Source organism: Megalops cyprinoides, chromosome 8 (genome assembly GCF_013368585.1).
Source record: "Megalops cyprinoides isolate fMegCyp1 chromosome 8, fMegCyp1.pri, whole genome shotgun sequence".
Lineage (NCBI taxonomy): Eukaryota > Metazoa > Chordata > Actinopteri > Elopiformes > Megalopidae > Megalops > Megalops cyprinoides.
The window spans coordinates 14906964-14920170 of record NC_050590.1 but is presented as its reverse complement, the minus strand read 5'-3'; the positions used below and the strand labels follow the sequence as shown (position 1 = coordinate 14920170).

At 44.9% G+C, this 13207-nt stretch overlaps 1 protein-coding gene across 2 annotated transcripts in view; it reads right to left on the bottom strand.

The window, feature by feature from the left end:
• Window positions 1-13207, bottom strand: part of ankrd27 (ankyrin repeat domain 27 (VPS9 domain)) — a 37110-nt gene that overhangs the window by 8200 nt on the left and 15703 nt on the right. For both annotated transcript variants that reach the window (XM_036535635.1, XM_036535636.1), the window contains exons 6-22: window positions 12782-12841; window positions 12622-12675; window positions 11646-11711; window positions 11483-11559; window positions 11038-11159; window positions 9793-9871; window positions 9554-9686; window positions 7566-7658; window positions 6710-6834; window positions 5695-5777; window positions 5450-5565; window positions 5240-5332; window positions 4683-4880; window positions 4305-4364; window positions 3584-3724; window positions 2106-2150; window positions 61-180 (exon numbers count right to left, since the gene is read on the bottom strand). In XM_036535635.1, coding sequence (XP_036391528.1) covers window positions 61-180; window positions 2106-2150; window positions 3584-3724; window positions 4305-4364; window positions 4683-4880; window positions 5240-5332; window positions 5450-5565; window positions 5695-5777; window positions 6710-6834; window positions 7566-7658; window positions 9554-9686; window positions 9793-9871; window positions 11038-11159; window positions 11483-11559; window positions 11646-11711; window positions 12622-12675; window positions 12782-12841 — 1665 coding nt within the window. The remainder of the gene's footprint in view (window positions 1-60; window positions 181-2105; window positions 2151-3583; window positions 3725-4304; window positions 4365-4682; window positions 4881-5239; window positions 5333-5449; window positions 5566-5694; window positions 5778-6709; window positions 6835-7565; window positions 7659-9553; window positions 9687-9792; window positions 9872-11037; window positions 11160-11482; window positions 11560-11645; window positions 11712-12621; window positions 12676-12781; window positions 12842-13207) is intronic.

Sequence of the window (13207 nt, the reverse complement as noted above, 5' to 3'; positions counted from 1 at the left end):
GCACTTAGCAGACCCTTCAGCTGTGTGGTTGGATCCTCTCTATTCAGTACATGTTCACACCTTCTGCATGGGCTCACAGCGCGGACACTGGCACAGTGGGTGACAGAACTCTGTCTGCAGCGGGGGCCCCGCCTCCTCATCCTCGGGCTCCTCATCCAGCCATTCCAGCAGGTAGCGCACCTGCAGGGAGGGACACACAGACAGCACTGAGGGCATCCCTGGAACTCACACCACCTCACATCACCCACATGCAGATCACCTGTCTCATTTCACACTGTGACACTGTGACAGGGACAACAGGTCGCATCAAACAGCAGCAGTGGAGCTGAGGTGGACTTAACACACATCACATCACATTTGCTCTTATCCAGAACAACTTAATAGGGCTACTAACTAATCATCATATGCACTTATACCACACTGTTGCCCACTTCAAGACATACTATGTCATTCCTCAGTGTTTTTTCAGTTGCTTAAAAAAATGGCAAACCAATAAATGTAGGACACAGGACAGGGGGATCAGAATTTCAGTGACAATGCGAATTTGCTAAAAAAAAAAAAAAAAAAAAAAAAGTCTCCAGAAGCAGCTGAAAGTAGCTATCAGCAATAAGCCCTCCTGACCATAGCTTACCTGGTGCCTACCTGAAATAATCAGAGTTCAGGGTCAAAGGAACAGAGGTTCTAAATCACAATATGATAAATGATTCATGACCTCCTGCAGTCTAACTCTATCTTCCACTCCCCTTCCACAAATCCAGCCTTGAGCCTTTTAGAATGGGATTTTCTCAGAAAGGTGGGAGGTCAAGCCAGCAGCTTTGCTGGCTGGAGAAAGGTGGAGCCCTGGAGAGTTCTGCATTCCTGCCTACAACCCTCCCTCCACTTATATTTCCTTCCAAAGAGAAGAGCACAGGGAACTATATGATTTAGCCTGGACTATCATGTTCTCTGATAAACCACAACGTCGGGGAGTAAACACTGCATCCCCCATGGTTCTGGTTGCTAAAGTCAAAATGTTAACGCTCCTACTTCCTGGACGACAGTGACGCAGAACACTAATGAGGGGCAGGGAAGGATCTCTGCTGAAGTCCTCAGGTCTTTACGGAGACCGAAACGTGATAGGATTAACGCTAAGCCCGGTCCTAGCAGATGCCCTGGCTACTTTTAGATTATCTCAGTTTAGCATGGAAAGCTTATAACTTCACTGAAGAGGCTTATTTTTTAAAAGGGTGAGGGGTTCTAACCAAGGACACAAAATGGAGAACCAAGTGTAAGAGCAAGCATAACAGAGATGACATCACGCTAGTCCCTTTAAGAGCAATGATGGCTTCACCTTCACACAGCTCTCTCATTTCCCGTCCAGTGAGAATGGCTCTAGCCGAGACTGATGCAGGGTTTATGTTTGGAAGAACTGCTCTCCTCCTTTCTCCCGAGGGTGACTCGCACAGACCCTGTGCACCTGCGGCTGCTACGCACCATCGCAGTCGTGGTGGAGGCAGGTTATTAAAAGTGAGGTGGTGTGAATCATGGTTTAACAGGCACTATGAGGTGTTTGGTGTGAGGAGGCACAGACTGCACAGTGGATGGAGGGCATCAATAATTCAAACTGACTTCATCTCATTCTTGCTCCTGCTGTGCAGTCACCGAATTACACCCTCACTCCCTCCACATGTCACGCAACTTCCTCTAAATCTAGAATACAACACAAAAACCAGGCAGGCTTTTTATGAAAAAAAAAAAAAAAAAAAAAACAAGACATCCCATCCACTGCCATTTGTCAGATAAGTGAATGTTCATGGCTGCGTAATCCTATTTCCAGCACTAGTGAAAGATCAGTCCAGTGAGATGTCTGACACTAAAGCCAGAGTGTGGACGCACTAATCTGCGACCAGAATAGTGCTGCAAATGGCCTCACGTTTGAGTGGGGCAGTTTCTGGGGAGTGGGATTACATGCCTGCAGCAGTCTGCAAACTGGGATATCAGCAAAACCTCTTACTGCATGCACATTACAGACTGCTGTGCATACTGTGTTCAGACAGGCTTCTTCTGTGAGGGTGCTCGGAGGGTCACAGGCAGAGGTGGCTCCTTGACAGAGGTGGCTCACTCACCATTTCCACATCACCATCTGCGACAGCACGCAGCAGCTTCTCCACCTGACCACCAGAAAGAAGAGAAGAGAAAGGTTGCCTCCATTAAAAGGAGAATTACTGGGCATTATAGTGCTAATCCCAGAGCCTTTCGTAACGTGATAATCTGGATTACAGAGGGTGGAGATCATCCCAGGGGTGGAAGCAGGCGACCCGCTGCACCAGTCTGCACTTTAGAGCCTGTACCCCTCAGCCCAGAAGAAGGCAGGACTTTGCAACTCTGTGTACCCTTCTAAATTGCTGGGATGGCCTACCTCATCCAGGCAGCTGTTTCATTAATATTTAAGGCGCTTTTAGTGTTTGGGTTCCCAGAACCGCTCGTAAACATATCCTTATTGTGACCCCAGAGATAGGGAGACCTGACCATCTTCTCCCATGCTCTGCAGCTCAGGCGCCCGTTGGACCAACTCAGACAGACACACTGCAGTGTGCCTCTTACTGCTCCTCTCCTTTCCCTCAGCCAAGGGAGGCATCAAAACCTAATGTGCCTGTTCTTACTTTTTAGAAATGCGTGACATTCCTACATTTCTTTATTAGACAATAAGAAATAATGCCTCAAAATGCATTCTGTCTAAATGTCGCTCATATTTTTTAAAGTCCATACGAACCAGTTTGGACAGGCTCATATTGTGTTTCATTGTTAGCACAGGGACAATACTGTAATACTTTTCAGGATGACATTCAACAATCCAAACTCAAATACAAATGCAAAGACAACAGTCAATATATTTCTGATGATTTCTGTTGGCGGCAATGACAAGCAATATCCAAGCATCCCCCCTACTTTGGGGATGATAAATCATTCAGGTGATTGCTCTCATTTACAGCATCACAAAAATTCAGTATTTTCATTACCCTCTCAGGACATGTTTCACTGTATTCATTCTTTCACAATACATCGTTTCAGTAGTCCTCTTGACAGCCATTAGAGAAATCAGTCAACTCCCATGTCAGGATTAAAACAGTCTCCTAAATAAAAAGTGTCTCACGCAACCTGCTCAAATCACTCAGAAACCCAGATAAGTGTTCAATACATAAAAAGCTAAAATTGAGTGTACCCTGCAGACACAAGGTCTTTTTTTGATTTTATATGTATGCAAATATGTCTGAAGAGGAATACCGCATATGACTGAAATACCTAGGCATCTCTGAAACAGTCTACAAAATATGTTGAGTGGGGACTGAGTGCATGTCCCTTTCAAGTCAGATCAGATGGACAAAGACAAGGTACTCCATAAAGAGATACTTGAGAAGTAAAGATGGACCGCTAACGAGGACAGGTCATAATATGGATGAAAGGACTGCACTGTTTGTGTTATTTCTCATTATCAAAAGACCATGAACAAACACTGGCATAAAGCGTTTGGTGGGCTGCATGGGAAGTTGTGGTATGTGGGTATCTCATCAGAAAGGGAGAGGGTCAGCCCCGAAGTGCTCACCTCTTTGTGGCGCACCCTGTCGCTCTCGGGCCTCACGTCAGTGTTCAGGGAGGAAGTGCTGGACACGGAGGAGCGGCGGCTATTGGAGTCACCTGAAGGCTGGGGGGACCTGCCTGGGGGCTGGGGAGACCTGCTTGGAGACTGGGGGGGCGGGGGCGGGGGGACGGACTGTAAACATAAAGCCACCTCTCAAAGTTTTCCAGCCTTATCATCTCATATTACCGCTATAAACATTACATTTATTTACACTGACATTTATTCATTTGGCAGATGCTTTCATCCAAAGCAATGCACAACTGAAGAGGAGTAACTGAACACAAGCAAAGAGCCATATTAAGAGTCAGCAGTGCTGCATGATCAGGTTTCAGGAGTCGGCCAAACAAGGTTTCAATAGTTGGTCACTGTTGGACAAATATTTTCATACTATCACTATTATCACTAAGATTTCTAGAATGCTGGTACTCTCAGTTCTTTTGGTCTCCTCCTGCCCACCACCATTCATTAAAAACAGATCCACAAAGACAGCTTCCATGCTTGAATCTTGTCTTCAGAGGCTCTGTGTAATCTCCCAGTGAAGGAAAAAAAAATGATCATGTACTATTTGAGGGCAATGGCCTTCAGCCATCAGCACGCTCAGAGAATCAAAGATCAATTCCTGACACTCTACACACTCAGATCCTCTCCCCCAGGGACCCAGAAACAGGAAGCGGAAAGGCCCTACCTCCCCAGGGCTTCCTCGCCTGTGGGAACCGTTGTGTGTCAGCTCCAGCAGGGCTAGAATCTGCAACACAAACAAACCGCTTACACATAGAGCTGCGTCTGAATGACATAGTCTGTTTCAGACACAAGTGACCTAACACTGGACTCTCAGCAGGGCAGCTATTCAACACACTCTGCCCTCTGTTTATAAGAATCATGAGCAAAAGAATTGCTTAAAATGATTGACACCTCTTAAATAAACTAACCTGTTGTTTAAATTGTTGAAATGATACATTTTTAAGAATCAGCTAAATTCAGCAAACATAATGTGGAAAACCTGCTTCTTCATGAATGGAATCCTACAGTTTTGTCATATGCATTTATCTGCAGTGAGACTTACTTTGGAGTTGAGGGCACATTGGAGAGGTGTGTCTTTGGCCCTGTTGTGAAGCGTGGTGCTTGCCCCATTCTCCAGCAGCACCTCGATGATGCCTTCATAGCCCCAGCGGGCTGCAATGTGCAATGGTGTGTCCCCCTTGTCATTCTGGATGTCCAGACGGCAAGAATGCAAGTCATAGTACACCAGGGCCTTCACACACTGGGGCACAAAGTAAAGACATAATTACCCATCAGTGCTGACTCACATCACCCCACACATAATTACACAGCTCCAGCAGCATACAAAGGGTAAGTACTGGGCAAAATACAAATACAGCATGAATTTAATCCTTCACAAACAGCACAGAGGGCTTGGAAAAATAATGACAAGTTCAGGAGCAGATGATTTCACACTTTTGTATGTATAAAATAAAAAAAAAATAAAAAACATATAAAAGGCCTGCCAGCGTCAGGGAAAAAAATGGCAATGCTCAAACTGTCAGTGCATATCATTTGTCAAAAAGAAGAAAATCTCATCCCAGATTCAGGGTGGGCGATGACGTGCGGGCACAGACTCACATCTTCATGTCCGTACATGCATGCCAGGTGCAGGGGGGTGTTCCCGTTGTTGTCCTGCATCTCTGTGCTCGCCTGGTAGTGCAGGAGCAACAGCTGGAGTCAGGGGCAGAGAAGAGGAGACACAGAAAGATGAGCAACGGCACATGAATGTATCCGCTCCCTGGCCACAGAGACTGCTCATGTAACACTCCAGAGAAACAACGGCCTTACCGTGACACCCTGATATCCCTTCTGGCAGGAGAGGTGCAGGGGTGTGAAGGCATGGTAGTCAGTGGCGTTAACCAGAGCTCCCTTAGAGACTAGCAGATCGATCAACAGGGACTGACCTTTGGTGGCAGAATCGACAGCAAAGTATGCATCAGTAATCAATAGCTGTCAGAATACTCAGGACTCTAACAATGCCTGCTGCAGAATTTAGACAGGCAGTATTCTGTTGAATGGAAGAAAATGCTTACCACAGAGAGCAGCAACATGGAGCGGTGTGTAGCCCCTGTCATCTCGGGAGAAGGGAGTGACTATGGAGGGGTCATTCAGCTTCCTGACAAGCGAAAAAGGAGTATAATGATGTTTGGAAACGAGAAATTAAGCTAGTGCAGAAATGGTGGCAAAGAGAGTGTACAAAACAAGCATAAACCCAACACAAATATGAAATAGTTCATATAAGCTTTGAGTGGCGTGTTTTCTGGACAGATCTCATGACAGCAATTAAGAATAATGATTGGCTGTCCAAACTGGTTCCCGGTTCAGCATTTCAACACTGTTTGCTTCCCTTCATCTTGAAAATAAGAGATGTTGAGATGGCAAGCTTTCAAAAATCTGTAGAGGAAATAAATGTCAGACAAAAATAAAATACCCAAAACCTTTTTTTTAGTTTGAAGAAAAGAGGTTTAATTTCTCTGTTCATCCTTATGGGTACTGTATCCAGACCTCCTACAGGGCAGACTGCCTCAGGTCTTTCACTGCAGTCTGCGCCACACACAAATGCTGCTGCATTAGGGTAAAGGGAGGGAAAAGTGACCGAGATTTTGCACTTGCTTCTGCACCTGAGGTAATGGACCCTGAAGCTAATGGCCTGCTTCCCTAAAAGAGTCAGACAGCTGCGGCTCAACTGGCAGACAAAAGGAGCTGGGGGCTGGACTATCCACTTCATCGGCCACACTCTGGAGGGCACCAAGCATCCAAACCTTTTTATTAAATGAAAAACTTACATAACCACTTTTTCTGCACATCTGGTAAATAAGGAAGTATTTAGGATTCAAACCAGACTGTTGTAGAATTTGAGTTCAAGCTGAAAAACAAGCCCACAGAAAGTATGCGTGACAGAAAGCACGCAGGGAGTGAACAGAGACACAGGACAGACAGAATGGGAGTGAGCACACAGACAGACAGCCAGCACAGACAAACAGGCCAGGAGGCCAGGAGAACACTCCAGACAGCAGTGACAGGGGGCAGTCTGGGGGGGGGGCTTACCCAGACAGGCGGCGCTCGCAGTGGTCACAGGAGCACAGCGGGTGGCACATCTTGGCCGCATCCTCCTCACTCTCACCTTCACTCAGCAGGCGCCGCACCTCAGCCTCGCTCCCATTGGCAATGTGCTGCCATTATAAAAGCACAAATTAATACACATGCACCTACAGAGGCACACATAAATACTCATATAAATGCACATAGACATATACACGCACAAATACACATACATGCGCACATTTATACAGATGCACCTATACAAGCACACATAGGTATTCACTCAGACATGTATACACTCAGAACATTAGAACATTCAGATGGCATTTACTTTTTAAATAGCTGGAAATACATATGATCACTGTAATGCCATGGTGCAGTGACATGTTCAATTTAAGGCTCATTACATATCAGTTCTTCAAAAAAAAAAAAACTAAGCTTGAAGCATTCATTTTATCTGCAGTAATTCTGCTCACGCAATGCATACAGGCATGCCAGAGGAGCATGACATTTTAGAGCACTAATCATTAAAAACCAAATGAACACAACTTTCAGCTCAAACCATTTTTTGTCAAGGGAAAGGGAAAACAATGAAAGCAGCAGACTATATCAAAGCTAGAGTCCATGCGATGGCCAAGTCACATAGTCACTCTAGTGCTAAACGTGGTTTTGTTTTGCGGTAGGTCCAATGGCTGTTGAGCTTTGACTACAATGTGACGCAAGTGTGAAGCTAATACGGTAATCCCTGGAGAGTACAGGGGCTAAAGGATGTACTGTGGGGGGATTGGGTTGCGCTGGTACTGCGTGTGACACATCCTTGCAGTGAGAAGCTGTTTTGTGCCAGACAGGAGTCAGAGCTCACCTCGAACAGACAGTCAATAGGGGTAGCAGCATTCTGTGAGAGCAGGTTCATCTTCTGTCTGAGAAACACCTTGTCATTCAGTTCGCCGGTCCCCTGAAAACCACACAGTCACCACCTTGCACTATAAGATGTAAGCTTGTGTCTGCTTGTAAAAACCTTGTATGAAGCAGAGCACTGTAAGCATTTATTTTCTGAAAATAATAAGCAACACAAAATGCCTGAAAAAGAGGGAGAGCGATGAGCTCGCTCTCAGAGGGCACAGCTCAGAAAGATGTCGTGATCAAGACCATTCCAACACAGAGACACAAGCTGCTTTAGACACTCCATCACAGGACTTGTCACACTGTTTCAAACCGTGCGGGGATGGCCACTGCTTAATGGCCATCCCCTGCAGGCACAGTGAGAAATAGGTTAGCAGGGCTGGCAGATGGCCGCCTGGCCCAGGCTCACCCTCAGGTCTGCTGGCAGAGCCTGGCACTGGCAGGGGTTCAGTTTCACAGCCCGCCACAGGGACAGAGCCTTCCCAGAGCTCAGGACAGAGTCTACCACTCTCGCTATGCCACAGATCATCACGCTCCTGAGGCTGTTACTGGGAAATTAGGACAGTTCCAACAATCCCCCTGTGAAATCACAGCACTTTTGGAATCCTACAGTACAAACTCAATCTGATTAGAGCTGAAAATATAGCGCCCCTGTCTAGGAATAATACTGGGGGTTAAAGGATGCACTTATATCAATAGTTCACAGAACATTACAAGAGAGCAAGACATTTGAGTCTCAGCCCAGTTATTGCCTCTCTTGGCTCAAAGCATTACGTGAAATTTGGCTTCATGGAACAAGAATATTGGCACTTGGATCCTGCATCTGAGAGCAGGATCATTCAATATGCATAAAAGAGGAAGTAGTTTTGCAAGGCATTCAGTTAAGACTAGGCTTTGGATGAGGGAGTTCAACATCTGTCCTCCGTGGCAAAAGGCATCCCAGCTGCATTAGGAGAGAGATCCAGCAGAGTGAACAGGGCCACCCATTTAAAGTCAGAATTGACAGTATGTCATGAAAAATTCAGAGACAGACGCAGGTTGTACAATTTAGACTGGTGCCACAGTGCATAGTCTTCGAGCTGCGTGTCAAGTGAAGGCAGATAAGACTTGTGAGGCCCCCTGGCTGAGTCCACATCAATGACTGGTAGACAACTGGCCATGGCACTCACACAGTCTCACAGCGACTTCACAGGACTGCAGGGACCACCTTACATGCTGCTTTAACAAATACAGTTAAACACACAGACACAGGTTATGTATTCAGAACTATTTTTAATGCTTTACCCTTTATGCAACCCTGTTTTAGAGTCACCAATTGTATACCATGCTTGCCTCACTCCAACATCCTCTGGACTGACATGGGAGCACTGAGGCAATGAAAGCAATCTGCTGATTGCCTGCAACAGCTATTTTTTGCACTGCAAGTCAAACCGTGCACTACAGTGAAGTGGGCTCTCATTGGAGGATAAGCACTACTCAACTGGCGTCATCCGAGCAATTTACAGGGACCTGACAGGTCACTGGGTGCCTAACTGTGGTGACGAGGAAATCTCTTCTGACCTACCCATCCCTACCCCCAATTTAACGGATCCAATTTGCTCTACCACAGTGGGCTCCCAGTCACAGTCTGCCAATGATACAGCAGGGATTGATCCCAGTCTGTACAGCTCATCTTACGCTCCAGGCAAGCACCTTAATCACGGAGATTATTGGGACCCCCCTGAGGGACTATTTTACCAACAATGCTACAGGCTATGCACCTAACCAGACAAAACTCCGAGGTGTAATTCAGAACAAGGCTTAATGATGTCCACTATTGAACTGGCCCATCAACACTGACAGTGTGCTCTCTAACATGTCACTACATTGCATTCATCTGTGTTCATTAGTTCTCTTAAATGTTCTGAAGGAACCCACTGACAGACACATTGGCCAATCAGCTCTCACCGTTGGGTCCTGGCTGAGATTGCCCTGGCTGATGTATTCCACAGCTGCCTCAAAAGACGTCAGACAGTAGCTGAGTTCATCCTTGGCAGAGTGGCAGAAGTGGAAGTTCTTTATGTAGCTCAGATTGGCCATCCTTCAAGATGGAAAAATGAGGGAAAACGGAAATATGCCTTCAGTAACTACAGCTAGTACGTGGTATTGTAAACTTTAATTTGTCAACAGTCAAGTATTCTACTCACCAATTTGGTATTTCGGTTTTCACCAGCAAATACAAGAGGACAGAGAGAAGATCATCAGCACACATGGCCTCTATGTTCACTGGAGAAAGAAATACAGGTGGAATTTAATATTTCTCCACTATAATAAACAGTTACCTGGCTGGAAAATGCTAAAATGTGTGGTACAGGAACACACAAATGCATAACACATGAGACAGTGGAGAAAAGATGTCAACAGAGTAATGGAAGGAATCTGGCTAAATGTCAGCGGAGTTACGGTAATCACAAACAGCAAGCCCAGTCTGTTCAACCTCTCGGACTCTAAGACACTCGCTCTGTCCCCTTTGTTAGGCTCAAATTGGGAAATTGCCTGTTTGGCAAACACAGATTAGGAGAAGGTCGACTTTTTCCCCCACACACAGAGGAATTCTGTTAAAGTGCCAATGAGTTTGGATTTCAAAAACAAACTGGACAAACACACTTTGTAAAACAGTCAGGAGATTGTTGTCTATGTGCACAAGAGATAATGTGATTAGAGGGTAGCATCTCACACACCAGCTTCAGACAACACTCCTGTGCAAAGTGAATTGTCACTGGCGGATCACAGCACTGTCACAAAAGGTCTACAGTTCAAATACTATGAAATATTGTAGACAACTGCTGTCAGCCAATGACTAACAAGCCGACCTGTGTGCTTAACAAGAGCAGCTCGGACATTTTGACTACTGGTTCATTAGCGTGACCCTTCAAGATTTTCATTAAGGCTGGCACATAGATTAATAATGCAAAGATTTCAAAAATGGCCAAAATGTGGAACCCATATTATAAGTATTTTATGAGAAATTGTTAATTGAATTCGTTTTTTGCCATTATTGTGTCTATCAAAGAACGCTGTAAATTATTGTAGTTTTTAAACTACAAAATATGCTATTTAACTTTTGTTAAAGGTCACTTACACATTTACGGCCTTTTAGGTTTGTTAAGAATTGACATTTGAAAAAATTTATATTAATTCATATTTTTACAGTACCTTTGATTTTGTTGCCATTTTTTTGTATGATATTCTACAGCCTTTATCGCTTGAGCACAGGAAATTTCAGAGTGGGATTTATTGCAGTTTCAGACACACTGCTCAGATGTGTTCATACCACCATGTGACAAATGTATGTGCAGACTCGGAAAGACAAACAGAAAAGTGTGATGATGTGAGACACAGAAACAGAGAGTGGTGATCCCTGATGAGGGGACAGGGACAGCGGGACACACCTGTGCGGCTGGGGGACTGCATGATGGTGAGCGCTACCTTGCGCAGGCACAGCAGCTTGTGCTGGGGGGAGGTGCAGCGGTTCAGCTGGCTGAGCTCCCTCTTCGCCCTCGGGATGTTGATGCTGCCCAGTGCAGGGACATGGACAGGGGACAGAGGGGCAGGTTATTAGGGCCTCTGAACACAAACACACAAGCATGAGCAAAGACATGTGCACACATTCTCAAACATACAAATGCACACACGCACACGAACACACACAAAAGCGTATGAGAACACATGCAGGCACACACATACAAACAGCAGCACACAGATGCACACAGACATGCACACAGGCACGCAGACAAAAAGCTTGAGAACAAACACAAGGAAATGAATAAACAGTAGTGACGGAGTACAGAGTAAAAACAGCTTTTACTAGTGATGCTCCTGTTACCACAAACTGACCTGAATTCTGATTTAACACCCAAGTCCTTCTGCTGCAGATCCTGCAGACTTCTTGTGATTTTATTGAAAGTTGCATCCTGTAAAGAATCAGACATTTCTTAAAAAGGTACTTCCTCATCAAAAGCAAGTAAAATATATCAAGTGATACGGAAGCACTTCGTACCTGACTTGCTTCAATAGTTCCCACGTACTTAAAGAGGAAATCATGGATACCATGATGTATGTACATCTAAGGGAGGCAAAGAAGAAAAAAACTGTTTACATTATAGAATGTCCACATTCTTCGAGTGAAGTGTGCATGACAGTTTTGTAAGGAGCATTCCAGGGTAAATGTTCCCTCTCTAAAGTAGTATTACCCTCTACTAAATAACATCTAAATGAATCAGCAGTCAGCCTGATATAGATGTTCTCTGGGCTGCAAACGGTTCAACATCATTGCATAACCTGGAGGAAAATGTATATATGACACGTCACTGTATTATCCTGAGGATATTTACAGTGAAATGCCCTGTAGCCACGTGACACCAGAGCTATTTTTATGCTTTAAGATGTACGATGATGGATTAAACTGTACAGTGCTGAATAAGTGAATAAAAATGAAAATCATGGTACTGATCTATAATCAAGTGCAATAATTTCCTCTGAATGGTAAAGGTCAAGCAGAAAGAAATGATGCAATAACAACTCGTTTACATATGAAACAGTCATTAGTCTTTTACCTTCACCAATTCTGAGCCATATGTGAACATTCAACAGCAGTATGATACGGGTGGCAATGCAGACGGCAGCTTCAGTTTACACAGAAGGTTTTCACTTAGACTCTGGGCTCTGCATAAAGGGCAGGAGGTGCTCACCCCCAACCCATATGCACCTGACTGTTGAAGCCTGTCTGATCTTCCTTAGGCAGAAATCTATGTTCTTGTTTATAGGCACATGTTCATGGAGTGACCACCACACAGAAACACACTTATGTTGTTTGGGGGGGTTGGGTTTGGGGAATTTACAGGTGAAAAATTGTTGCTTTGTGGCAACTCATAATCGTAATATATACAACCATTTTGATTAAATGTGAACAGAACCTAAAGGAACAGAAGAACAGAATACTTAACACTGCAAAGACAAAATCAGTTGACTCTCACCTCCACAGCTTGCTTGAGAAGAGTCATCTGTAACTCCTGCTTGGCCAGTACTTTCTGAAAACACAAACACAGTACATTCCCATCCAATGCCAACCAGAACAGAGAAATGACAGCATACCACCCATGACACACAGAACTGAGGGCTGAGAGCAGGACTCACCAGGCGTGAATCTCTCAGTAAGCACTGAAGACATTTTGTGTAAAGTGCATTCACAGAGTCCTGTGGAGAAAATGTCAAAATCAAAACGGAAGTCAAGAAATGAACAGAATTACCATCACAGTGACCACTTCCACTGAGTAAGCACTTGTCCCAAGTAAAGCCTACAATAAACCTATTATTTAGGCCTTTAATGAAATGACAAATTGGTGAGTGATTTGATTCACTGAAGTAAGCTCTTCGGGAGAAAGAATCCACCTGAAGATGACACTAAGCCAAGAGAAAGTGACAGTACCCTAGACTGAATCTCTGTGTTGATGGAATGTAATTTCAGGTTTCTTCAGGTCTGCTGTCCCCACCTTACCTACCACAGGGGGCCCTGCACTTCCACCCCCTTCCTCTTCACACAGCAGGATTGGTCTGGGCTCT